At 42.7% G+C, this 25,206-nt stretch overlaps 1 protein-coding gene across 3 annotated transcripts; it reads right to left on the minus strand.

The window, feature by feature from the left end:
• Positions 1-574: 574 nt before the first annotated feature.
• Positions 575-21,616, minus strand: FST (follistatin). 3 transcript variants are annotated; one of them, XM_042449148.1, is made up of 7 exons: positions 21,369-21,615; positions 18,856-19,047; positions 15,220-15,438; positions 13,510-13,734; positions 12,699-12,794; positions 4,132-4,362; positions 575-3,304 (listed from the first exon to the last, which is right to left on the minus strand). In XM_042449148.1, exons 1-7 carry the CDS (start codon positions 21,448-21,450, stop codon positions 3,222-3,224), a joined length of 1,128 nt encoding a protein of 375 aa, XP_042305082.1. In that variant the 5' UTR covers positions 21,451-21,615; the 3' UTR covers positions 575-3,221. The 3 variants fall into 3 exon arrangements, with proteins under 3 accessions (XP_042305082.1, XP_042305084.1, XP_042305083.1); XM_042449149.1 differs by lacking the exon at positions 575-3,304 and adding an exon at positions 3,316-3,609 and having other exon boundaries at positions 21,369-21,616; XM_042449150.1 differs by lacking the exon at positions 12,699-12,794 and having other exon boundaries at positions 21,369-21,613.
• Between the last annotated feature and the right edge of the window lie 3,590 nt (positions 21,617-25,206).

A 25,206-nucleotide genomic window follows, 5' to 3' on the forward strand; every position in this document is an offset into this window, starting at 1 on the left:
GGAACATCAGGGGCCACAGGGCTTGTTGGGGATATGACAGAAGTACAGCTTAATGTTTTGGGATTGAGAGGCCCAGAGGGTATGACTTGCCCAAGTCACCCAGTGAATTTCCATAGTTGAGCAGAGATTCAAATCCTCTGGTATCCCAGTGTCCTAGTCCAACACTCAAGCCACTACACCACACTGGCATTTTTAAACAAAATTTCTTGCATTCCAAGTGGTGTTTTTTGTTGTTAAAAATATCAATTTCTTTTGCACAAAATACACATACTGTATTCAAAAGTCGGTGTCCTTGTATAAGGGTGAACAATCTCTGTGGTCACTGATATTTTTAATGTGATATCCTGGTGAGCTAAGACATGTTTTCTTGCCAAAAATGAGAGAGAAAAAAATCTTCACATTTGTACTTCCATGTGGCTCAACAGAATAGTTCTACAAGTTTCATGTTTTTTACACAATGCTTTTCCCCGCCATTCAAAAATGGAATCTAATTGCTGGGTGAAGAGAATACACAAGGACACCTCCTTAGCAAAGAGACCTGTTAGTACACAATTAAAGCACTATGATTCCAATGTCCATCAAAGAAAAGCTTTATTGTATGTAGGCAAAATACATGGTTATATCAACACTGTGTGGATTTACAAGAGAGGGATGAATAGGGGTGGATTCCCAAGAATTCAAAGGAAGCAAGTAACTGCACTGAGGTTTTAAAGATCTAAGGGGAAAAGGAGAATCAAGTGGTAACAATATTACAATATATTTATTTATTTATCAGATGTATACCTCCTGGCAAGAAGCTCAAGGTGATGTACGTGGCTCTTATCCCTCCCACTCATATCCTCACAACAACCCTGTGAGGTAGGTCAGGCTGAGAAATAGTGACTGGCCCACGGTCACCCAGTGAGTTTTATGGATGAGTGGGGATTTGAACCTGGGTTTCCTCAGTCCTAAGTCCAACACTCTAATCATTTGACTGCATTAGTTCTCATATGTCTCAATATGAGACACTGGAAAGAAGTTGGACTAAAGTTTTCTAGATTTCTAAAAATGACTTTACATCCAAAAGAAAGATTTACAATGTTGTAGTGCAGAATTTAGCTCTAACTGATTGAGGCTGAATCAGTGATGGTATGTAAAAATGACTGAACGTGTGCTTGTTTATCACCCTCTCAAACACCAAGAACTCTGTCAGACCCCTTCATCATTTTCTCAGAACTTTTTCTTTTTAAAAAAATGTTCATAACTTTAGTGAATTTCAAGTTCTGTTTCCTCAGGGTTTCGTTCCTCCAAGTTTGGAGTACATTTTAATTTGTATTTTGCCAGAGAGGAGCTGAACTCCATGGTAGGTTTCCACCAGTTTCATCTATTGGAATTTGTTATGTAAATTTGTACTGTCACATACTATAGTTTTCTTCCCACCTTGCCAATGATTACCCCTGATGTGACTTCAGATCATATAGGAAACTGGCACGCAGTGAGGAGGAAGAAAATTCAACAAAGATCTGTCTATTTTTTTAACCAACAGAACATTTACAGTAGCCTTGCAAATAAGTCTACTAGTCCATTCCTTTTATTGGGAGAAAAACAAACCGACCACCATGATCACCACTATTGTTTTTTTTTTCTCGCTTATAAAGACTTCCCTTCCTAGCAGAGCTTGGAAAAGGGACTTTTGGGATTGCAATTCCTAGATTTCCCCCCGGCCAGTGTGGGGTCCAAAAAGGCCACTTATCCAAGTTCAGCTTCCTGGTCACATGGCATCTGTTACTACTCACCTTAGGTGACCAGGTATGTCACCATATTCATGACTAGTCTAAACCAGTTCTTTGTTGGAGCCTTTCCAACATTGGCTCTTGATGCTTTTGAATCAAAGAAAGGTCTTTTTAAATTTGTTTGTGTATTAAATCTTACATTCTACCTTTCTTTCCATGACCACGAAATTCCAAAGTAACATGCAAGGTGGTCCCTGCTGGTCTTCTATTTAGACATAGGCTAAGTATATTCGTGCTTAGCTTAAGCAAAGCTTCTACATCTTTGGACCTTCAGACCATATCTGGGACATGAGAAAACATCCTGCAGGTTCTGAACCCATTATCTGAAAATTAACCCTGTCCACATTAAAAAAGAAAAAAACATTCTTGTAAAGCACATTAAACAACCAATAACCAAGCCTATATATATTTCCCCCTTATATGTAGTGGGAAAAGTCCATTTTTATTTTTTTTCACTCATAATTTATTTACAAATACACATTATAACTTTTATATACATTGCACATTTACATGGTAGAAAAGTACAAAACTATATATTTAAATGAATTTATATTTAACTCGCCATGTTTGAAAATATAAAATTGCTTCAGAAAAAAAGTATTATGAAAAGCAAGAAACTTGAACTGATAAAGCTTTGATATAATAACCTGTGAACACTTTGAAAGAAAAGAACTTTAAAAAGTGGAACTGCAGGACCATCTCCAGAGACAGACCCAATAAAAACATTGACATTTGTGACAATGTATTTTAAAAATGCTTTCATTACATTTAACCACACAGCTATTAATAGCCTTCATAATTCAAACTTTGGGTTTGGATTCTCATAGTACAGTATATGTAAATGTCCAGTACTTTGAGATCACCTCAGTACATGATACAATCAGAAGAAGAATATAACCAAGGGGAAGAGGTTGCTTAAAGACTGCCTCATTGCACCCCGAATATATAGTTAAGTCAGTTTACAGCGCCTTTTGGTCAGTCAAGATTCCTTGTAAACAAATACCCGAGGGATCATGGATGTATGTACAGAACCAGCAAGAAGGAAATGCAATAAATAAAAATGTAATAGAAACTGACATGCAAAGTTTTGTTAAAGTGGAACAGAGTTAACATTGGTAGAAACAAGGAGATAAGAGTTGTGAAGGGAAGGGGAGTTAAGCTCTAAGGAATGGATTTATAGTTTACAAGAAAAAAAGCTTTACTGTACAAGCAAGTGACCTCACAATAAATAACACTGCTTATCCCATAACGATTAAATTTCTTCAAAAAAAGGTCAATCAGACATTTTTATGTATAAATTATAAAACATGACACAGTATAAATAAATGTCTACAAGATTCAACTATATGTATACTTTTTTCTTCCCCAAATAAATAAGCATACACTTATGTACAGTATGGACATTTGTATTTCTTGCCCAAATTGGCTGTTCCAAAAATGATGGAAGTTTTACCACTCTAGAATGGAAGATATAGGAAAGCTGTAGTCCTGGTCATCCTCTTCTTCATCTTCCTCAGGATCTTCATTAATGGCTAGATAGGAGAATACAGGGGAGCTGTTGTTTAAATATGGACAACAACAGCGAAGTAGCAGCTCAGTGCATGTTTTCAAAGCCCCCTGCACAGCCATAAGAGATAGTTGCATTTTTTTAAGGAAAAAAAAGCGTGGCTTGTAGTGTGATGTGCTTTGGCACCAGCTGTTATGCCATAAAGTTTTTATTTTATTTTTGCATGTGTGTTTGTATGTGCACACATGGGTGTACGTGTTACATAATCTATGAAGTCATAACTGCAGCAAGTTCTGAAGACTCAATGGCTCAGGTTTTATTGGCAGATTCCTGAAATTAGATAAAAAGTGCTCTTGTGTTCTAGGCTTTTAAAACTGCTTTTGAGTCCTTCATTCAGAGGCAACTGCAAGGAGACAGCAGCCCACTTGGTTAAGTGTTAAAGCTAGTTTCGGGCACAGGGGTGGGATCAAGAGGAGGAGGGATTTGAAGGGAGGGTGCAATTAGGTTGTAGCTGGGTGTTAATAAAGCAAACAGCAAAGCACGCTAGAGCAAACAATATTAAGAAAGGGCAGGGAAACAGCTAAAAAGATGCATTTAAGGAAACCCTCCAATGTTAAGCACACCCTTTCCTACAAAAAGAAATGGCACCTTGAAACATTCACTGTTGACTAACTGTTCCACCTTAGGAAGCACAAGACTATCCATCTTTCTATATAAGATTTCCCTTATATGCAGTTCCCTTTCATGTTTAATAAAGGTGTCAGTCTTCACTATTCTAGGGATTTATTATTATTGTTATTATTTTGCCTTCAGAAGATTAAAATTCCTGGCAAGGTTAAATATCTCACTTACAGTTGCAAGATCCTGGGTGCTTTACTTCCAAAAGCACACCCAGGGAACAGGCTGCCTCCTTCATGGCACACTCGCTTGGGTAAGTGGTGTTATCGCTGGCACAGACAGCCTCATCTGATTTGCTTTCAGGGCATAGCTCATCACAAAGCGCACACCGTCCTCTGCCCACTTTAAAATCCCACAAACATTTCTTCCCCGTGCTGCACTGGATGTCTTCACAAGATTTGGCCTCTAGGAAAAAGATTTTCATATATATATATATTTATATATATATATACATATATATTTAAAAGTGCAAAAAACCTGAACCCTTGTACATTGCTAAAACAGGATGTTCATGAAGATAGCTGAATTTCTGCTAAAAGGAAGTTCCCTTCATCTCTAAATGACTCTAGAATCTGTGTCTGAAATCCTCTTCATTAATCCCAACTACAGTAGACCCATGGAATCAGTTGATGAATAGTGAGTCCACATGTAGGTAAATCTAACATTAAATGGCTCTACTCTAACTGGGACTAACAATAGGATTTAGGCTCATGAATGCAAGCTCTGACAGTACAGTGATCTCTCTACCATCTTGGTGAGGACAATTGCCCTTTGTGGCATTGTTGGTGGGTGGGTGTGTAACTGATCAAGCTATAGGAAGCCTGAAACCTGACCACTCCCAAGTCCTTGTCACATAAAGCTAACTGGTGTGAAAACAGCCACCACAGGGAAAATAGTGTCCCCCAATGAAAATAAACACAGCACAGAATTCCACTGATTATTATCCCTTCTCTTGGACCTCCAAATTAGCCCCTCAGATACCTTGTAAAAGAGCATTCATTGACCTTCCCACTCTTAACATTGAAATTTAGTCTACAAGCCTTAATGGAAAGGGAATAGGAAGTCCCCATAAACCCAATGGGAATTACTTTACAGTATTTTATTTACAGTGGGGTTACATGATTGCTTCTTTAAGGTCAGGTTTCTTTTAGGTGTGCTGTCAATATAATCATTCCTATGCAAACCTACACGAGACGTAGGAACCCTAACCTTAGTGATTAGTCTCTATTACTATAGATCCACTGAATCAACGAATGGAGAGTCAACACTCATGTAAACTGCATTAGTTCAAAGTGTTTACTGTAGTTATGATTACCAATAAGATCTATCCCTTAGGCAACTCAATTTCTAGCACTGAAACAGTGTCATAAATTGATAATATTTAGTCTGAAGAGTCCTCGCCTTAATCTTGAGACAGATGGGCCAAACATTAGAATAAGATTTTTTTTGAGGGAAAGGCAAGTATGGAGTGGAGAAATAAATGTGTTCTTGGTTTTCCTTGAGAAAAGAGGAGAATTTGCAATGCCAAGAGTGCTCTATTACTCACATGTTCTTTTATAAACAAAAAAATGATTTAGCTTTGCAGTGCTTAGTAGGCCTACATCACATGGCAAACAACTTATGGTACCCCAAAGGGTTATATTAGACCCTGATACAAGAAGGTGCACTGTTGACTAAACAGGATTTTATTTCCCATCACAGACAGTATGGTAGCTGACCAAAGCAGAAAGGGCCCAGACAAGCCAAAATAAAGCTGCTTTGGGTCACTTTGGAGGTACACCGCTTAAATGACACATGCATCTTAAGAGGCCAGAAGCTGTGCAAAAGCTGCTCTGGAGCGCAGCTTTGGTACAGCTTCTGGCCTCTTAAGATGCATGTGTCATTTAAACAGTATACCTCCAAAGTGTCCCAAAGCAGCTTTATTTTGGTTTGTCTGTTTGGGCCCTTTGGCCTGTTACAGACTGCCAAAATAAAGCTGCTTTGGGTCTCTTTGGAGGTATGCTGTTTAAATGATGCATGGGTCCTAAGAATCCAGAAGCTGCACCAAAGCTGCACTCCAGTGCTTAGGAATGGAGTGTGGCTTTGGCGCGACCTCCAGACTCTTAGGACCCATGCATCATTTAAACAGCATGCCTCCAAAGAGACCTGAAGCAGCTTTATTTTGGCAGTCTGTAACAGGCCATTGTTTAATCACCCATTCCTCCTATTTGGCATATTTCAGGAAGAAACAGGCAGAGTGAGACTATGGCCTTAGGGTGAAAGATGCTGGGGGGCAGGATGGTCCCCTGGCCTTTCTTAGAGGATAGCAGAGTATGTGCTGCCAAGCCAATTCTCTGGTAAAAAAGAATAACATTTCATGCTTTTGATTAAGCAGGAACCGACACATGGACACTAATGCCAAAATATATCTGTTAGTCTTTAGGGTGTCATACAAGTGTTATTTAAACATGGGATGCAGAGAAGAGGAAATGCTGGCTGGGAAATTCTAGAAGTTACGGTAGAAAAAGAGTAACATTTCGAAGCTCTGATGGACGTTGTTAAATAAATTAAAAGTCCAGGATCATGCAGCTAAAGTAGCTTTCTAAATTTTAGCTATTGTACTTGTTTCTATCAATGAATTCAGTGCATGATCTATGATTTGTATTACTTTAACAAATTAGTAAGTTGTTTTAAAAAATCAAATCAGGCCATTGGGGCATTCTTTTGGCTTCATAGTACAACTCTTGGAGCATATGATTTGAAATTTGCAACCATAGAAAAATCACAGGCTATTAGTCAAATAGACCACAGCTATCTTACAATATTGAAAGAAAACATAACATAGGGTAGGATCCCACCTGTTGATCTCTGCTAGTCACCAGTTCTTTGTGTGTTGTTTGCAATGAGAAAACTAAGAACTTTTTAAAATCCTTGAAACCATTGGGAAACAGAAGCACAATCACAGAAGAATCAGGTCTCCAATCCCCAAATATAGACTGGATCATTTCTATTCCCTTATATGAATGTTATTTGATAAATAATATTTGACAAACATTTTATCATGTTTGATTTTTGTTATAATGATGGTTACTTCAGAAGGTTTCCTTTGAAAGAATATGTCCAAACTTTATGAGTATTTTTAATGAGGGAAAAGGTTGTTTTTGATAAATGTGAAAAATGTTTTCTAAGAACTCTTGCTTAGGCAGCTGTTTCTGTTGGAAACTTGCTGAACTTTGAAGACATGTGGTCTGAAAACATATTCAAAGAGCTGGCATTCTCAAGTGTCAGGTTCCAATGTAATAGGGGCCAAAGATTCACCCTCAGTAGTTGTCAACTGGATAGAGTTCACTGAAATTCACTGGAAACTTTTCTTAACCAAAATCTTGACTTCTGGATCTCAAGACTACATTCCTACTTATTTTTACATATTTTGGGGGGTAAGTTTCAGCAATTTCTTCCGCTGTGGTTTTGGTGAGGCACATGAAGAATGGAATGTGTTGTGTAAGGACCTTACCCATTTTTCTCCACTCTAGTTTTTTGAGTGACTATCTATTTTGGAATACTGAAAACTCCTTTTACTGATCCCTCTTTTGGCACTGTTTCTCCCTGGATACTACTACTACTACTACTACTAGTACTACTACTACTTCCTTACTAAATTAATCACATGTTTTATCCCATCCAATTAAATTACATAATGAAAAGAATGATATTACAACACTATACAGTCAGACAGACTTCAATGCATAATGATATGATTGAGGGCAAATGAGGGCAAGTGGCTGTTAGGACAAATTAGTTTGGCAGTTAGGCATTTTTGGCACTAGCAAAAATATTATCAAGAAATGGAAGCAATGTCACAGATGAAAATTAATTCTTTCAGTTTTTCCTTCATTAATTTAAACTGTTGTCCTGAACAAGTCATTTTCAAGTAGATTCCCATAGAAATTGTTGAAATTCATTAGAGGGGACTTGCAAGAATGTTTTTAGACTTTTCGTCTTCATATATCAGAAATGTCATCTTGGTTGCTCATCCCGGGAGAAACCTAATAAATCTGTCTCATGGGATACCCAGCCATGTGTTAAGATGGTGCCCTCGGCCTCCTTCTACCATGTGCTGGCTTTCTTTTTAGACCTAGTTCTCACAAACAGAAGATGATATGATAAACTTGTGTCATTTCAAACTGCAGGTAAGAGTCTGCATGACTGAATGCTCTACTGTACCCCCCAAAAAAAAGAAAAGAAGAAAAGGGGGTCTGCAATGCTTAAGAGAGAAAACATCTAGCCCTGCTGAGTTTGTGATATATGCAGCTTTCTAGGGACAAGTTTCCTTCATTTTTATTCAGCACATGATAGAACATTCAGTCTTGTGAACTACTGTATATCTATATTAGAAAGTGGTATAGTCCTGTCTGAGATTTATCTTCTCCCCAGAGAAAGCATTGTGTAGTAGTGTGAGTATTCAACTAGGACTCTGGAGACCAGGATTCAAATCCTTGCTCAGCCATGGAAGCCCACTAGGTGACCTTGGGCAATTTGCATCTCCCAGCCTCCAAGGAAGGCACTGGCAAACCTCTTCTGAACAAATCTTGATGCTAAAAGCCCATGATGAGTCTGGTTTAGGGTTACCATATGCCAGAAATGACTGGAAGGCATTCAAGAGCCAACCAACTTTTGTGTGAGAGACAGACTTTAGAATCACAACAGTTGTCAGTTTAGACTGAGAAACAGGGTTTTCTCCAAGACTGAGCAGAGGTTTGAATTTGTGTTTCACACATTTAAAGACAGCATTCTGGGCCATATATCACACTATAGTATAAAGATATCTTTACAGTAAGCTGCTTCATTCCAATCCACCACTAAGATCATTTATGCAAGAGGTGTCAAACAACTTGAGTCTGGGATGTATAATTTAAGAATATTGGTGAGGGAGGAGAAAAAAGCAAGAATGAGTCAACACATTTGAAATGTGCAAGTATGCACAATTTACTAGTGAGAAATGTAGAACCTGATTTGAACATTCACTAGTGAGAAATGTAGAACATGATTTGAAAACAGCTGGTGTGATAATGTTTGCCACAATCAATATTAGTGACTAGCAGTAGTATTCAGCTCTGCACATTTTAAAAACACTGTCATCCTCCCATACATATCTGGTCCGCTTTCTTTTCCTCTGTGCTTTCTCTCCCTGACCATTCCCACTTTCTCTGTTACAGCACTTGTTCCATCTTTCTCTCTGTTAACTCTTCTCACTACCATACCATGCTTCAGAAATTTTCTGTCACTCCTTAAGTTTTTGAAAATTTGGAGACCTGCTGTTTGAAATACAATTTGGAGAGGCCCAGAAGTCCTTCCAAGAAATAACTGTCCAGGTATGGCTACAGCTTTGTCTTTTCTCCTTAGGGAAAATTAGGGTAGGCTGCCACCTAGTGACTGGAGATGGTATTATAGACTACAGACAAGCTTGAGTTAATTAATTTTTTAAAAATGTAATAAATCTGAGGTGCATACCCCGGCGCCTCTTCATAGCCATGCCAAGTTTCAAAGTCCTGAAGCTGTGGCAGGGACAGTGACATAAATATGGATGCACATTTTCCTTTACTATTATAAACTGATAAAACTCCACCCAGTTATACTTTGAATTCAGTTGGGTTTTCAAATAGTTCAGAAAACAGTTGGGTTATTTACACCCCCAACTATAATGATGCCATTAGAAGCATGGTGGGTTCTGATTTATCTCCCAACCACTGTGAGAAACCTCCAAGTGTCTCATGCTTACCAACATATTTTCTTCCCATCCCTTTATTTATGTTTACTGTAATGTTGGTGGCAGCAACAGGGAGATGAAGGAAACCAAGGCAACATATATCCTTTCTTATCTGTGGGACACTGCTGTGGCTTCATGCATGGTGACAGGAACAATGGAAAATATAGTTTGTCTAGAGCTACATATAGCATGAGAGTAAAAAAAATATTTCCCAAGAGTTCTGGACTATATAGATTTCCCACAGTAGCCACTGCAGCATGCAGGTTAATATCAAAAATTGAAATTATGGGAGAAACCTCCTCCATTTTTCTGCTGTTGGAGAAACCATCAAAGGTTTCCAACAAAGATGAGATGGAAGAGAGGGCTGAAAGTTTTAATTGGCTCAGAAACAAGCATTATGAGTTAGCCAAATATGCATTTTCCCCACCCTGGAAATACAAATTTTAGCACCAGTAACTAACGAATTAGTGCTTGCAGCTCACCTTGCTACTTACTACTTTTCTCTTTTACTGTAGATAAATATTATTCTAATTATGAATGTTGCCCAGTTTAAGAAAAATCTGTCAGTTTTAGTCAATTGCTAGATCAAAAACTCTAGTATTTTACTAGACTCAAGATTTAATTAACAACAATAGCTATACATGTCAACACAGGAGTAAGACCAATTGAATTTAATGGGACTTAATCCTAAATAAATTAGCCTTAATCTAGGCCAGTTTTTCTTTGGGGGGAAAATAATGATTCCTAAGAACAAAATACCTTTGAACTTAGACAAAGTGGGTGTGTACTGTAGTATTTCAAATTCCTTCTCACATAAGAGGGAATTCCTCTTCCTAGATGGTGCTTTCTATCTGCAGTTGCTATTTTAAACTAATTAGTTATAAACATATTTCAAAATATTTGCATCTAATATTCAGTTAACTGGGGACACCTTTTAAATCAACAAATACATTTAAAACATATTTATCAAACCAATTTAACCCACTACATCTAACAGTCCTAATTCTAATATACTGTAATCTACAATGTTAGAAATAAAGGGAACTGATCTTGGAGCAGATAAAAGTGGGTTGATATCAGACCTCTGACCAGTATTTATCATGTAGTCATCATCAAGTCTCTCTCTTCCCTTAGTTCCCCATCTTTATCATGGAAATAATGCCTCAATGGCTTGTTGTGGGGCCCTACGATAAGAAACTATGCAAGGAATTTAGTAAATCCAAAGAGATGTTGTATACATGATAAATAGTAATATTATCCTACCTCAGCCAACAAGCTGGTCTAGTATAGTCTGTGATATGAATCAGGATGTTCTTGGTTCGAATGTTATAAATTCACTATGCCATGAATTCACTATATGCCTTTAGGCAAGCTGTTGTGTCTCAGGCTCCATGATGAGGAGATAATAATACAGTCCTGTCTTAGATAATGCATGTGAAACATTTTGAACATTTGAAAAGCTTACATAAATGAGTGGTGGTGGAGATGGTGATAGTGATGAAGACGATACCTTTTTTATACACCCACAGCTCAAACTGTCTCCAATTAGAGCTCCTTTACCTCTCTATTCTGCTTTTCGCTCAACTTTGGCCATGTCGTCATACAATGCAATGAGGAAATGGCTCAGTGATTCTCTCCCCTAGTCAGCCACTGCCTTATAAAATCTATTTCTGAGTGACCAGACACTTCCCTTCTTCAGGGGGTTCCACTAGTCATCTGACTGGCACCTCCAGGTGTCCCACCAATTGGAATCTAAGTGATTATTAGGGCTTGCCCTACCATTAGGCAGCAAGATGTGGGGGGTTTTGATGTAGGGTTTTCATAAAAGGGAAATAAAGGGGCAAAACAGACCAGCATAATACACTGGCTTGGAGGTGGCATGGGGTCATGTTGTTTAGACAACACATGCCCCGACACCCACCCCCCCATGCCAGTGTCATGCCGCCCGCCCAACCACACGGTGGGCAGTGTTAGGGCACTCCAGCAGTGCAACATTTATATGTTGCATGCTGCAGGAGTGCAGAAAAGCCATTGCTGCAGCAGAAAAGCCACCCTTTTTCCGGTTGAAAAAGGAGCAGTATTTTGCAGCTTCTTTTTGTGAAGGAAAAAAGCCAGATTGGGGCTATGACATGCGGTTGCTGTGTCCCCAATCCGGCACTCAAAGGGGTGGCATCAAGCCGCCCCTATATGGCTGTCTGTAATGGCCCAAAGTTGCTCTTTTCATTTAACCTATTTAAATTAATTTATTAACACTGTATTTTTACTTCCAGAGTAGCAGAAAGAGAGGTTCTGGTGACATTTTTTGCCTCTGTGCCAGACTGACTTTGTGCACAATCTGCCTTGATTTGGGAGAAAGGTGCTATTCCTTTCTTTGTCACAGGTTCCAACATGAATGAGGCTGGCCTTGGTGACTCCTTGTTGCTGCTGGGGCTTATACTCATTTTGTCAGGCATAACAGATCAGGCTATAGGGACTGCTCAATAAATAGGCCTGTAAGTCATTGGCCATGCTGTCCATTGACAAGTTCCCCCTCAAGATAAGGGGAGAGGATGAGAGTGGTGATGATGACAGCAATTTATCCACTACTTCTCCAGTAATCAAACAGCTTCATATAAGTTATCTCCGTGTCCATCTACAAAACCTCCCTCAGTATTTCTTTCACCATTAAATAACTACAGTTTACACTCAAAAATCTGATGATGGGCTGAGCTATACATTTCATCAGAAAATCCCATCTTTCTAAACTTATATGTGCCAAAATAGCAAGCAAAGGGCATTTATATGTGGCCATGATGGAGAGGCTATATTCCCTGGGATAGAAAATAAAATAAAATAAATGAAAATGACTTGGAGGAGAAAATAGATTAGGAAAATTCATTCCACCTATTTCTTCCTTTTTGCAGGACCAATGCTGCCATTAGGTAAAGCAAAATAGCAGGTGCTGTGAGTGAAGAATGCTGGCAAAGTGATTGAGGATAGTGCTGTGTATGCTTACCCTGCTCCCCAGGAGACTGGCATGGGGGTGAAGCACAAGACTCCTGGGCTACCAGCCCATCTGGGACATTGGTGCCACCAGCCCTCTCCCCTGGTCCTTGCCATGGAAGGAAAAAGAAGGGAGAATGAGGAACATGGTGGTGGTGGCTCTAGTTAGACTTGCATACCAATAAAGAGGTTGAAGGCTTTCTCTCTCCTTTTTTTGTGGTGTGCAAGGGCCATTAAACCTGTGCTGGCACCCTCATCTGCTCCTTCTCCTTCCATGTTGAGTTACCATGATGGGTTCACAGTTGCCAAAGTGCTCTTTCGAGGGATAATGAGAGATGGAAGCAGTACTGAAGTGTGGCCATAACAGCTGCTCTTTAACAAAAAAAAGTGTGCCCCTCTAGGGCACTGATGAACGTTGGGTGGAAAATCTAGGGGCCATTTTTCTTCATGCCGCTAGCCCCCTAAACTACATCCCTCTGTAGTTCCCTCTTAAAGTAGCCTCAGATATATGTCCTGTATCTGGAAGTAAGATTTAATTGCTAATCTAATCAGCTTCTGTTTGAGGATTGTGTCCCTTAAGATCAGATAGCAAAATGTCTTGGGTTAGTTCTAACTGACAAGTAACTTCTGTCTTTGCACTAGATGCTTGGTAGGGAAATTTATTATTTCCCCCCAATGCCTAGTTCCACTCTGTGAAGCTGGGATTCCAAGTCAGAAGGCATAGCTTCTTCCCCCAGGGAGCTGTGTTCCTTCAATCATCTTAAAAATGAACCTTTAGCCCATCAAACTCCCTTAGCATACAGCCCCAAAACTGTGATACTTACTGATACATTTTCCTTCGTAGGCTAGGCCAATGGATCTTCCAAGCAGGCAGGTAGCTTTCCTCAGATGACATGCACTTGCGTATGTAATTCCATCATTCCCACAGAGGTATTGATCTGGGGAGGTAGGCTCTGGGCAAATTCGATTACATGTCACACAGTTGGCATTATTATTTTGATCAACCACACATGTGGAGCTGCCTGGGCATAAAACATCCCTGCAAGTCTCTGAAACAAAATAAAACAAAATAGCCAAGAAGACAATCTGTGAACAACAGAAGACTGGAGCCATCTCTGCCATCAAGTAGCACACAGAAACATGTGTCACAAATCATAACAGTGGAGACGCACTTAGCAGCTTTCTTCATGAGCATGAACCAGGGACCATGTAACTCTCAAGTTATAATCAGAGAGCCTAAACTCAGAGCCTAACTTTCTCAGGTTCTACTGTGTGTTAGCCACATCACAGGATAGTACAATCATTGTCTGGACCTGAATGAGGAACCACACAGTCTGCATCTTGTTGCCTCCTGCTATCAACCAAGGAATAGTGCAATGCTTAGCATTACTGAACACCTGTTAGAGACCCATTACCAAGATTATAGTTTCTCTGCTATTCTCTTCTTTGTTCCTTGGGAAAGTACTTGCTTAGGAAATAAATGTTGACAGTAGCAAGGAGCAGCAGATATTCCCACATGTTCCTCATCACCTAGCAAACAATGGCACTTAAGAACAAGGGAGGGCCTTCTATTGATGGAATCCTTTTCACTCAAGCCACCCCTAACTCTCCCTATTAGAACAGACCTGGCAAATGTTTCAGGTTTGCAGTTAAAACAATTCAGAAGAGTACATAAATCTCCCATAGGTCACACCCCAATTTCCACAGTTTATCCCTGTATGCCAGTTGCAGAGAAATATGCATGACAGGATGATGTTGCATGCATGCCCTTCTTGAGGACATGCTGTAAACAACTGGTTGGCCAGTTTGTAAAACAATTTTTCAAAAATTGGATTCTTTTTGTGGGAGGGGGGCATAAGACATGGCTCCTCAAAGTCCTGGAACAAAAAAACTGGCCCTCAGTTGCTCACTACATGGATCTTTGCTTTATCTGTATTCTTGCCTAGTCTACTCTTGCCACAAAATAAGGTGGGAATAAAATGGTTGCCAGCAAACTGTCCCTGATCATTGAGACTGGAGGTCTCTTTCTGTACGAGTGTGTCACACTGTGAATGTTTCTTTATGCAAAACAAAAATGTAAATACCTCCCCCCCCCCATCCCACCAAGAACCTCCCTACAAGGAAGGGTTTGCTGGGCTCTTTCTCTTCTCCATGATGATACCAGGTGTCAATTGCAGGGAAGCTTCTAACTGAGTGGCATCCCCCGCTTGTAACCCAAATGGATACTGTCTCAAGATTCTATCCCTTCATTCTTCTGCATTTGTGAAGACTAGCCTGGCATGCCATTTAGCTTGCTTGCTTATCTGTTTCAATTTTTATACTACCTTGTGCTATTATTTTGGCAATTTCTTCCCAGAGTTTGAAAAATAATGTTTTGGACTACAACTCCCAGATTTCTCAGCCAGTGCGACCAAAAGCCACACTGGCTGTGTTATTCTGATAGTCCAAACCATCACCAAAACCACACCTTTTTCAAGTTCTCCTCCTCCCACTACAACACTGTAAACCACAGAGCATCTTTGTTGTAAACCTACTTTTGCATTTGCCCTGATATTGGACTTCCAGTTCAGGTTGTTCTTTACATCTGGCTTTCAGAAGGGCACACTCATTCTTATAGGTTTTGCCATCCAAGCCACACACTGGACCTTTCCATGTGATATTAGAGCAATCCGGAGCACAGACACAACGGGGTTTGTTCTTCTTGTTCATTTTACATTTCTTCCCAGCCCCACAATCCACATTCTCGCAGGTTTCTAAAGAGGAAATGGGATGCGAGCAAAAGGTACAGGTGTAAGAGAAAGCCAGAAACATTGCTTTAATAACACCCAGAGTCCCCACTGCAACCTCATAAGCCACAGCCAACATGGCTTATTATTTTATTTTTGAACCAGAAAGTGTGAAAGAATATCCCTCCTATTTCCCTGGCAAAAGACTATAAAATAAACATAATACATAAAAATAAACATTTCTCCATTTTGCTAAGTTGGCTGCTTTGAAACTTCTTGCATGTCCCTTATTCTGTTCCTAGAGATGTGAGCACAGTAATCAGCAGTAATCCGTAATTAATCAGCAGTAATGGTCACTGTGTGGCTTCATGCACCTCCACAAATATTCATGGACAAGGATGAAAGGCTACCCCTTTACAGAGTTCAAGCAAGTTACCTTTTGGCCTGTCACTCCCAGTCCCAATAAGTGTATTTGCTGGTTTTTCTGCCAGGGGAACTCTGAGAGTGGTAGATTAAAAAAATAACATTCCTTAGCACTTCCCTTTTACCCCTCCCTTGTAACCAGATGTTAGTTAATTCCTTATAAGTGAACGTCTGTACAAGTGAATAAAGTACATTTCAAAGCTGTCTTATTTCCACCACCACTCCAACATTTGTTTCAGGTCATCTTTTCTGGCACTCCTCTGCTCACCCACAGTCCCTGAACACTGGGCTTGTCCTCCAACATCTTTCATGTTGAAGGTCACTGGAGCAGTCACCCAAAGGTTGCATCATGTGCCTATATGAAAAGCTTTGGCAGGAAGCCATTGTTTCTATTCCTTTTTATTCTTGAGAGTAATCATCTGCAAGATTACTTGGACCTCTCCAGGGTAAATGGGTTGGGTACTGCATTCCATTCTGCTGTGTGCCAACTTTCTCTATTACTTAGCACCCTGTTGGCATGGAAAGATGTTAACAGTGGCATCCGCTTCCTCTCATGCACACAACATGTTTCTCCTTATAGCCATGCTTTAATTTAAATCAGAATGGCAGTAATGCTGTGGCAAGTATGGGTGCTTGCCTCACAGGGCCTACATCTCCCAAAGTGCTGTATGATTCAGCAAATGCTTCCAGTTACCTGGAAAATGTTACCTGCTGAATTTTTTGCATGTCGTGCAGTTATTAAACATAGAAGATCCCTGCCAAGGAAAATTATTGGCAAGCCTTCCTGAGAAATATGATACTTGGAGAGTGCTTCTGATGTCTGTGGAATATCTTTCTGCACAAATATTTCCTCCCTGAATATATCTGAAATTAGGGAGACAAACTTGTGGAGCTCAGGCAAGAATAAGCTTTGAGTCAAGCTTGAACCGCAATACTTCTCTTCAAAGAAGGGGGGAAAAAAAGATAATAGCCTTGATTGTAATAAGAGAAACAAAGGTTGAGAGCATGCATGTCAAAAGTAGTAGGTTCAGTTCTCAGCATTTTCAGACACTCCTGGGAAATGTCCCTGTCCAAAACTGTGGAAAGTGACTTCTGTTCAGGATATGGACAGTACTAAGCTTGATGGACCCACAGTTTGATTCAGCATAAGCAGAACTTGGGGAAAATACACTTTTGGACAAAAGCATCCCGAATCCTCTAACCAGTGTGGGGCATTCCTCTGGAAGACAGTATATTTACCCAGTGAACAAAGGGAGTGGGCTTTTTGCACTTGCTCAAGGGTACTCTAATCTGTCCTCTCTCCTAATAATAATAATAATAATAATAATAGCATGGAAGATAGATTTTTAGCACAAACAATTAAGCCCTGGACTGGAAAGAAGAGAAGTCTCTCTTATTCTTCTGGAATGGAGAGTGTGTGCCATCATTAAAACTTCACATGCCAGATCTAACCCCTGGCATCTCCAGTGATAAAAGAAACATCACCTTGCAGGACATGTTTGCTCTGTGATTGTCTGTGTGACCTTAAAATGAAGTTACTAGTTGCAGCCAGCTGGATTTGTGGATCAGAGGGACCAACAGGCAATCCTTGAGAACATTGCTTTTTTGGACTGCAACTCCTAGAATTGTAGCATGACCATCAGGGGATTCTAGGAGTTGTAGTTCCCATATTAACTATCCCATACCCTGCCTACAATATAAATATCCTCCAACATTATTATTATTTTCTTAAGTTCTGTCATCAGGTAGTTTAAGACACCCTTGTCAAAGCGTGTTTGTGTGTGTGTGTGTGTGTTTGTGTGTGTGTGTGTGTGTATGACATGCAGCCCTCCAACTGTCAGTAGACTGAAACGCCCATCATCCCCAGACTGGTGCTGTTTAAGACTGATGGGGTTGCAATCCCACAACATGTGAAGGGCCCTAAAATGCGCAATCCTGTCGATTGTTGCACCTTTGAGAGTTGGTTCCAAAACACATTGCAGAAATAATCCAATTTGAAACCACTTTAACTGCAGTTCCCTGGCTCAATGCTAGGGAAATTCTGGGAACTGTAGTTTGGTGAAACATTGAGCCTTCTCTGCCACAGAGCTCTGGTGCCACAACAAACTATAATTCACAGGGCTCCCTAGCAGTGAACCAGGGCAGTTAAAGCCATCTCAAACGGAATAAGTTCTCCCTATCATCTGAACTCAGACCAGAAACAGAAAATACAGGCCTATGACTAACATCTTGCATTTCTTTCTTCTGTTTGCCTGATGAAGAAGCCAGTGTGACTTCGAAAGCTTGCACCATGCAATTGTGCATTTTGGTTGGCTCCATAAAGGTACCCTTGTTACTGGATTAGTTCTGCAGTGTGTTTTGGACCTAATGGAAAGAATCTGGGAGCATGAGCTTTCCTAGGCTTGAACCTACTTTGTCAGAGGCATGTGGAAGTAGGCTGAAGCCTAGAAAAGCTCATGCTCCCAGCTTCTTTCTTTCAGCTAGTCTCAAAAGGTATCCCCACATGGAATACTGTGTCCAGTTCTGGGCACCACAATTTAAAAACCATGCCCTATGAAGAGAAAGTTAAGAGATGATATGTTAGCCCTGTTTAAATGTTTGAAGGGATGTCATATTCAGGAGGGAGCAAGCTTGTTTTCTGCTGCTCCATAAAACAGGACCTGGAATAGTGGATGCAAGCTACAGGAAAAGAGATTCCTCCTCAACATTAGGAGGAACGTCCTGACAGTAAGGGCTGTTTGACAGTGGAACAAACTCCCTCGGAGAGTGGTGGAGTCTCCTTCCTTAGAGGTCTTTAAACAGAGGCTGGATGGCCATCTGTCGGGGATGCTTTGATTGAGAGTTCCTGCATGGCGGGGGGTTAGACTGGATGGCCCTTAGGGTCTCTTCCAACTCTGTGATTCTATGATTCTATGGTTCAGAAGGTGCTACTTTGCACACTAATTTTCCAGGGCTAATGGAACAGAGGCACCTCTTGAAAGTTGTCTGTGTGTGTCTGTAAGTGCCTAAAGCAGCGCCCACCTTTGCAAGGGATGCAGTTGGGGGCACCCCCGCTAAAGATCATCCATTTGAAGAGCACGTTGTCGCTGACATCCTCCTCCGTCCACGAAGTGGTCAGGCGGCCCGTTTTGCAGCACTCCTCTTTGCTGAGCCCATTCTTGTAGAGGACCTGGCACCGGCCGTTCCTGGCTTGCCGGAGCCAGCAGTTCCCAGCTGCATTCAGGAAAAGGGAGACAGAGACAAGAGATGACAAAAAGCGAGACAGACACCCAGCCAATGTCGGTTCCCAGGGACTCGGACACACAGCAGCACGGGCGGCTTTCATTGACTATTTGGGTTTGGGTTTGTTTTGTTTTTTTGTACCATACTGTGTACTTTTTATTTGTTTGACAACCTGAAGCTACTTCTTCCCTGGACCCAATGGAAGCGCTGTTCAAACAACCTGATCGAGCCAGTTGGACGCCTTATTATTCCAAAGAGGGACTGGAGGGGAACTATAGAAGGGGGGGGGATAAGAGACAGTTACTTTCACGTGGCAGGGTTTGGAAAGAGATCTGGGGGTCTTTTTTGGTCTGGTGGAGAATGTGTGTGTGTGAGAGAAAGAGAGACAGATCAATGGAAGGAAGAGATCCCTTTCCTTTCCCCAGTCCTCCAGCAAAACAACTCAAGTTTCCTCTTGGGGAATGAAAGAACTTTCCAAGACAACTCAGGGGGAACTTGCACTACTTCTTTACTACTACACAAAGTGGAGGGTATAGTAACGTGCTCCTGATGGTAGCCTTCACCCTCTCCTTTCCAAAATCTCTCCCATCTTGCGGATTTCCTCATGTGAAAGAAAAGAAAGAGAGAAAGAGCTTGAAGCTAAAGGAGGAGTGAAAGTGATGCAACTCTGCGACTCTGGCGGAGAAGCCTTGGGCAAAGTTTGCTGGGGCTTTAGAGGGAAAAGCAAAAGGAGTGTGGGTTGTTTTTTAAGCACACACACACACTTTGAGCTTGTCTGGCACTGAGGGATCCCAGGCCAGGGCCCTGACCTGTTCAAAGAGTCCCTTTCTCTGAGATCATTTGGAGGGAGATTTGGTTGGGATGGGATTCCCCCCTCCCTTTGAGCCGCCAAAGAGGGTTCCCACACAATTGCTTGGCGGAATAATAATAATAATAATAATAATAATAGTAATAATAATTGACTAAGATTTCCTCCAAGCTGAGGATGGTAATCATCATCATCATCATCATCATCATGAGGACGACGATACCAATACTGCTAATAATAATCGTTGCTGCCCGTCCAAGGCTAAATCCGAGGCACCGACCCTTAACAAACAGTTCCACATCGGAGAGGGATCTCAACTACCACGAATCTTTGGCTGCAGGTGGAGGGACGACTTTTGAGCTGGAGGTATATGTAGCTTTGAGATTACTTTTGCTCCTTCGTGGCTGCGAGCCAACCTCCCTGGAGACCTGCCTTGGGGGAGAGGGTTTGCACTGGAAGCCCTCCTTTGCAAGCTGGGAAGCTCAACCTGGTCCTCAGACTGGGGGGAGGACCCAAAACCAGTCCCCAAACTTGAGCTAAAGCCTTCCCCTCCTCCTCCTCCTCCTCGTGGAAAATGTGGGTGCTAAACCAAGATTCAGTCGGGACTGGTGAGTAAAAGAGCGTCGGGATCTGTAGTATTTAAAACACTCAGGGCTGGGGGACCCGGCGGGCATTGAAGAGCCCAGGGGAAAGTTCCGAGCGGATGCCTGCCCTCCTCCTCCTGCTCCAGGGAGCAGTGCGAGTGTCCTCTTTCCAGGCAGCCATGGGAGAGCGCTACTCCTAACGCTGAAGGTGGCTATTCAAGAAGAGGCTGATGAAGGCGACGAAGGCGGTCAGGAGGAGGGGAGACCTAGCAGACAGACAGACAGACAGACTGACAGACCACGCGGCGGGAGGAGTTGGGAGCAGCCCCTGCAGCTTCGTGGGCCCCAAAGGAGAAGGTCCCACTCACTTCGGGGGGAGGATAGCAAGTCCCGCTGAATTCAGGGGGAAAGTCCCAGTGAGTTCAGAGGGAAAAGTAGCAAAGTCCCTCTGAGTTCAGGGAGAAAAACAGCAAGTCCCATGAGGTCGGGAGGAAAGGGAGAAAATCCCGCTGAGTTCAGGGGGAAAGTAGCAAGAAGTCCCACTGAGTTCAGGGGGACTCAGTACTTAGTACTGCAGCCTTAGTCGCCGCCTTGAGTCCCTGTGTAGAGAGAAAGGCGGGATATGAGAAAATAATTACTAGTATTACTACTACTACTAATAATAATTTCAAGTCAATGCAGCTAATGGAAAACAGCTCAGACAGATAGATGGATAGATAGATAGTTGCATAGACAGACAGACAGACAGACATCCAACTATCTATCTATCCGACTGTCTAACTACCCATCCATCTATGGAGAGACAGATAGATAGATAGACAGACGGATAGATGGATAGATAGTTAGCTAGATAGATAGTTGGCTAGAGAGATGGCTAGGGAAGAGCACATCTGCCCCTAAAGAAGTGAACGGTGCCTTACCCTGCGCTGTTTGATCTTCTAGGAAGTGGCAGAAAAAGATCAGGAGAAAAACCATGCCCGGAAAGATTCTCTGATTTAACATCCTCGGTTATGTCCCCCCTTCTTCCTCTCCCTCCTCCTCCTCCTCCTCGAAAGGGCAGAAGAGAAGAGGCAGCCTCAAGTGGAGCAGCGACGGAGGCTTCCAGAGCAGAGCCCGCCGAGGAGGACCGCTCTATTGAATGAACGTCAGGCTCGGAATGCACTCTCGCTTTAAATCCAGGGGGTCTTAGCGCGGCGGTGGGCGGGATCCTGAACCGGGTGTAGATGGGGGAGCGTCAGGGTGTGAGTGTGAGTGTGAGTGTGAGTGTGAGGGAGGGAGGGAGGGAGGGGGCGAGTGTCAGCCTGTGTGCGCGTGTTTAAAAAGTTCAGCCTCAATCAGTATGCAACCCTTTCCCAGTCCCCCCCCCTCTTTTTGGAAGTACAGACACACAGAGGGAGCCTCTCTCTCTCTCTCTCTCAAAGGGGTTGAGCCCGCTGTGATCGCGAAAGGCGACCAAAGCCCTGGGAGAAGGAAGGAGTGCGTTTTGTTATCCTGGAGGAAATAGATGTGTTTTGTGTGTCGGTGAGGTGTGTGTTTTCAAGCCGGGCAATAACTGGGACCCCTCCAAGGGGGAGTGAAAGGGGGGAAAGAAGCCCCTTCGCCTTAGTGTGTGTGTGTGTGTGTGTTGTGTGTTTTTTAAAGCCAGCAACAGCGGGGACTCCTTGCCTGAAGAGGCTTCCTGGCTCCTCTCCCGAGGAGGCTTGGACCCTTCTCCTTGGGCACCACTTTGGGGGAAAGGAGGTCTTTCCTCCTCCTCCTTCCTTCTTCCTCTTCTCCCTTTTCCCGAGGGGAGGCTCCTCTCACACCCCAGAAGAGGTTCGGGCTCCCAAGCCTTGGCCCTCGAGCCCCAGGCGGGGCAGCAAGGGCTAGAGGCAAGCCCCTTGTAGGGTACACGGGGGAGTCCTTTGGAAGTCTCCTTGGGCTCCTCTGGACTCCATGTGCCCAACAAGGCGTTGTCTCGCGTGGGGAAGGAGGCGGGTGCCTTGAGAACTAGGAGTCAAATGTGCCCAAGAAGGGGGCTGCCTTTAAAGCCTCGTTGTCCCGCCTGTAAAAGCAGGGCGCCATGTGCCCAAGGAGGACTCTGCCCCCTTCGTCCCTTGTTGTCTCGCGTGGGGAATGTAGTGCCTTTATAACCTGGGCTTGTGGAAGAGCCAATGTGCCCAGCAGCCCTCAGCTCTTGTTGCCTCGCGTGGGGAAGGACTAGGCGGGTGTCTTTATAATCAGGAGCCCGGAAAAGGATGCTGAAAAGTGAGGGTTCCCCTCAGCAGGAGACTCCAGGCGCCTCCTGTCTTCCTCGCCGCGTGGTTGTTTTTTTTTTGGGGGGGGGGGAACGGTCTCCACACACACACACACACACACAACCCTCCCAGGCTCCCCAGAGTTGTGTTGTTGCAGACACACACACACACACACACACAAAAAGCTCTGACCCTCACACCTCCAAAGCGCGCCCAGTCTGCTGCTTTTTGGTGAAGAAGAAGAACAACTCCAAAGTTGGATGACTTCAAAAGATGGGGAGTTTTCTTCTGAGGCGAAGCGGAGGAGGAGGAGGAGGAGGGAGGAAGGCGGAGGAGGAGGAGGAGGAGGTCCCTTTCCCCCCAAGAATAAAAATAATAAATAATAAACCCCCAGGAAGCGCGGCTGCGACAAGCCCCGAGGAACTTTTTCCCTTCGTCTTTTTTGGTAGACTATTAAAAAACACACACCATAAAACACTGTCTGCCCCCTCTTTCTTCTTCTTCTCCTTCTCTCTTTTCCACACACTTGGCGGGAATTCCTTTATAACAACAACAACAACAACAACAACATGGTTGTGGCCCCGCTGAATGAAACTGAAGGAGGCGAGGTTTCCTTTTCGACCCGACATTTACTTCACAGGGAAATGGGGAATGTTGCGGAGTCTAATAATAATAATAATAATAATAATAATAATAATAATAATAATATAAACAAGAGCCTCCTCTTTCCCGTCAAGAATGAATCCTACTAATAATATGGGGAGAATCTTCCTCCCCTTCCTCCCCCTTTTCTTTCTTCTTTTCCACGGGGCAGACAGACAGAGCGCTTGGCCCATTGCCGGCTCACGGGGCTTTTCTTTCTCCTCGAGTCCGGACGATTCTTCTCTCTCTGCCCCCCCTTTTCTCTCCTCCTCCCCCATCTCAGCCCCTGTCTGTCTTTCTGTCCGTCTGCCTGCCTGCCCCCCTCTTCCCAGTCTCCCCACACAACCCAGCCTCCCCTCCCCTCCAACCCCAAATAACTCAGCGATAACAGATTTTTTTCCGCCAACTGCAGGAGATAGTGCTAATCTTTGCATTAAAAAGGATCCCCTTACAATGGGGATCTGTCTGGACGGACTATAATAGATCCAGAGATACAGCCGTGCTAATATTAGAAGACAGTTGTTTTGGGGGCCTCGGGAGACTGGCTTTGAAAAGGGGGCGGCAGCAGCAGCAGCAGCAGCAGCAGCAGGAAGCAGCACAATGCCCGCCCCGACGACGTCGCGCTCATTCACAAAAAGGGGGACCCGTCCTGCAAGCCCTGCCCGGTCCAGCCCTCCCCCTCCCTCTCTCCTCCTCCTCCTCTGTTTGTGTCTCAGTCGTTGCAGTATTTTGATTTTGTGCTCCCATCTCCATCTTCTCTGTCCCCCCTCCAAGACACCCCTTTGCTCCAGGTTCAGGGAGTTTCAATCCCTACAGAAGAAGCTTCCTGCCACTTTGCATCCTCTCCTCCACTCCTTCCCTCTTTCCCCTTTCCCAAAGCATTTCCCAAATCCTCTCTCCTCCTCCTCCCTTGAATATCAGCTTTATTGAGGGCTTGGTGGGCGCCCTCTTATGGTAGATCTATCTTCTCCTTGGCAAGATGCACAGGAGGAAAAGGAAAAGCAGGCAAGGAGCTGCCACACTGCAGACATCATAAAGCAGCTTGACACCACTTTCCAGCCTAGTATGGAATTCTGGGATTTGTAGCTTGGTGAGGGCACCAGAGACTTCTGATGGGGAAGGTTAAATCACTCGCAAGACTACACATCTCACAATTCCATAAGGATCTAACTAAGTCATGTTTGGATTACTGTAACACACTGCACATGGGGCTACCTTTGAGGAGTGTTCAGAAATTTCAGCTAGACCAAAACGATTCAGCCATGTATGTTAACGGAGGCAGGTTGCAGGAACCATACTACTCCCCTCCACTGGTTACCAGTTTGTTTCTGGCAAAATTCAAATGCCCAGGCCCTGAGATTACCAGGAGATGCCCTAGTCTCAGTCCCATGGTCACAAGCACAGTTGGTGGGAAGCCTTCTTGCCCAGAATGGCCCCTCCTTGTTGTCTTTCTGTCAGCAGGAAATCTTCTTTTTATTTTGGCAGGCTTTTAATACAGAAAATTTTAAAACAATGTTCTAAGAGATGCTGTATTGTTTTAAACTCCACTGTTTTAACAGTTTAAAAACTTTTAAATTGCATGTTATTAAGTATAGTTCTGAACTGTTTTAATACTGTGATTAGTTTCATTCCATTTTAATGTTCACTTTTTGGATGTTTAGAGTTGTATTGTTCTTTTTAAATTGTATGTTGTCTTGAAACCCAATTGAGTTGCACTAAATGTAACAACAACAGTTGGCATGTATTATGCATTCAGATGTAAGCTATTCAAAACATGATTGCAGCCATGCATACAATAACCCTGGAAAGTGGCCCAATGTTATCCAGATATTCTTGATGGGCAAAGTTAACCCAAGGCATTTTGAGGTGAGGAGCAAGA

Source organism: Sceloporus undulatus, chromosome 2 (assembly GCF_019175285.1).
Source record: "Sceloporus undulatus isolate JIND9_A2432 ecotype Alabama chromosome 2, SceUnd_v1.1, whole genome shotgun sequence".
In the NCBI taxonomy this organism is placed as follows: Eukaryota; Metazoa; Chordata; class Lepidosauria; order Squamata; family Phrynosomatidae; genus Sceloporus; species Sceloporus undulatus.

Coding starts and splice junctions, on each gene's coding strand:
- FST (XM_042449148.1), bottom strand. CDS start 21,450: ATGTTAAATCAGAGAATCTTTCCGGGCATGGTTTTTCTCCTGATCTTT. Junction 15,439..18,855: donor CAACTGCATCCCTTGCAAAG/GTGGGCGCTGCT, acceptor TTTCCTCTTTAG/AAACCTGCGAGAATGTGGAT. Junction 13,735..15,219: donor ATATCAGGGCAAATGCAAAA/GTAGGTTTACAA, acceptor ATTTTGTTTCAG/AGACTTGCAGGGATGTTTTA.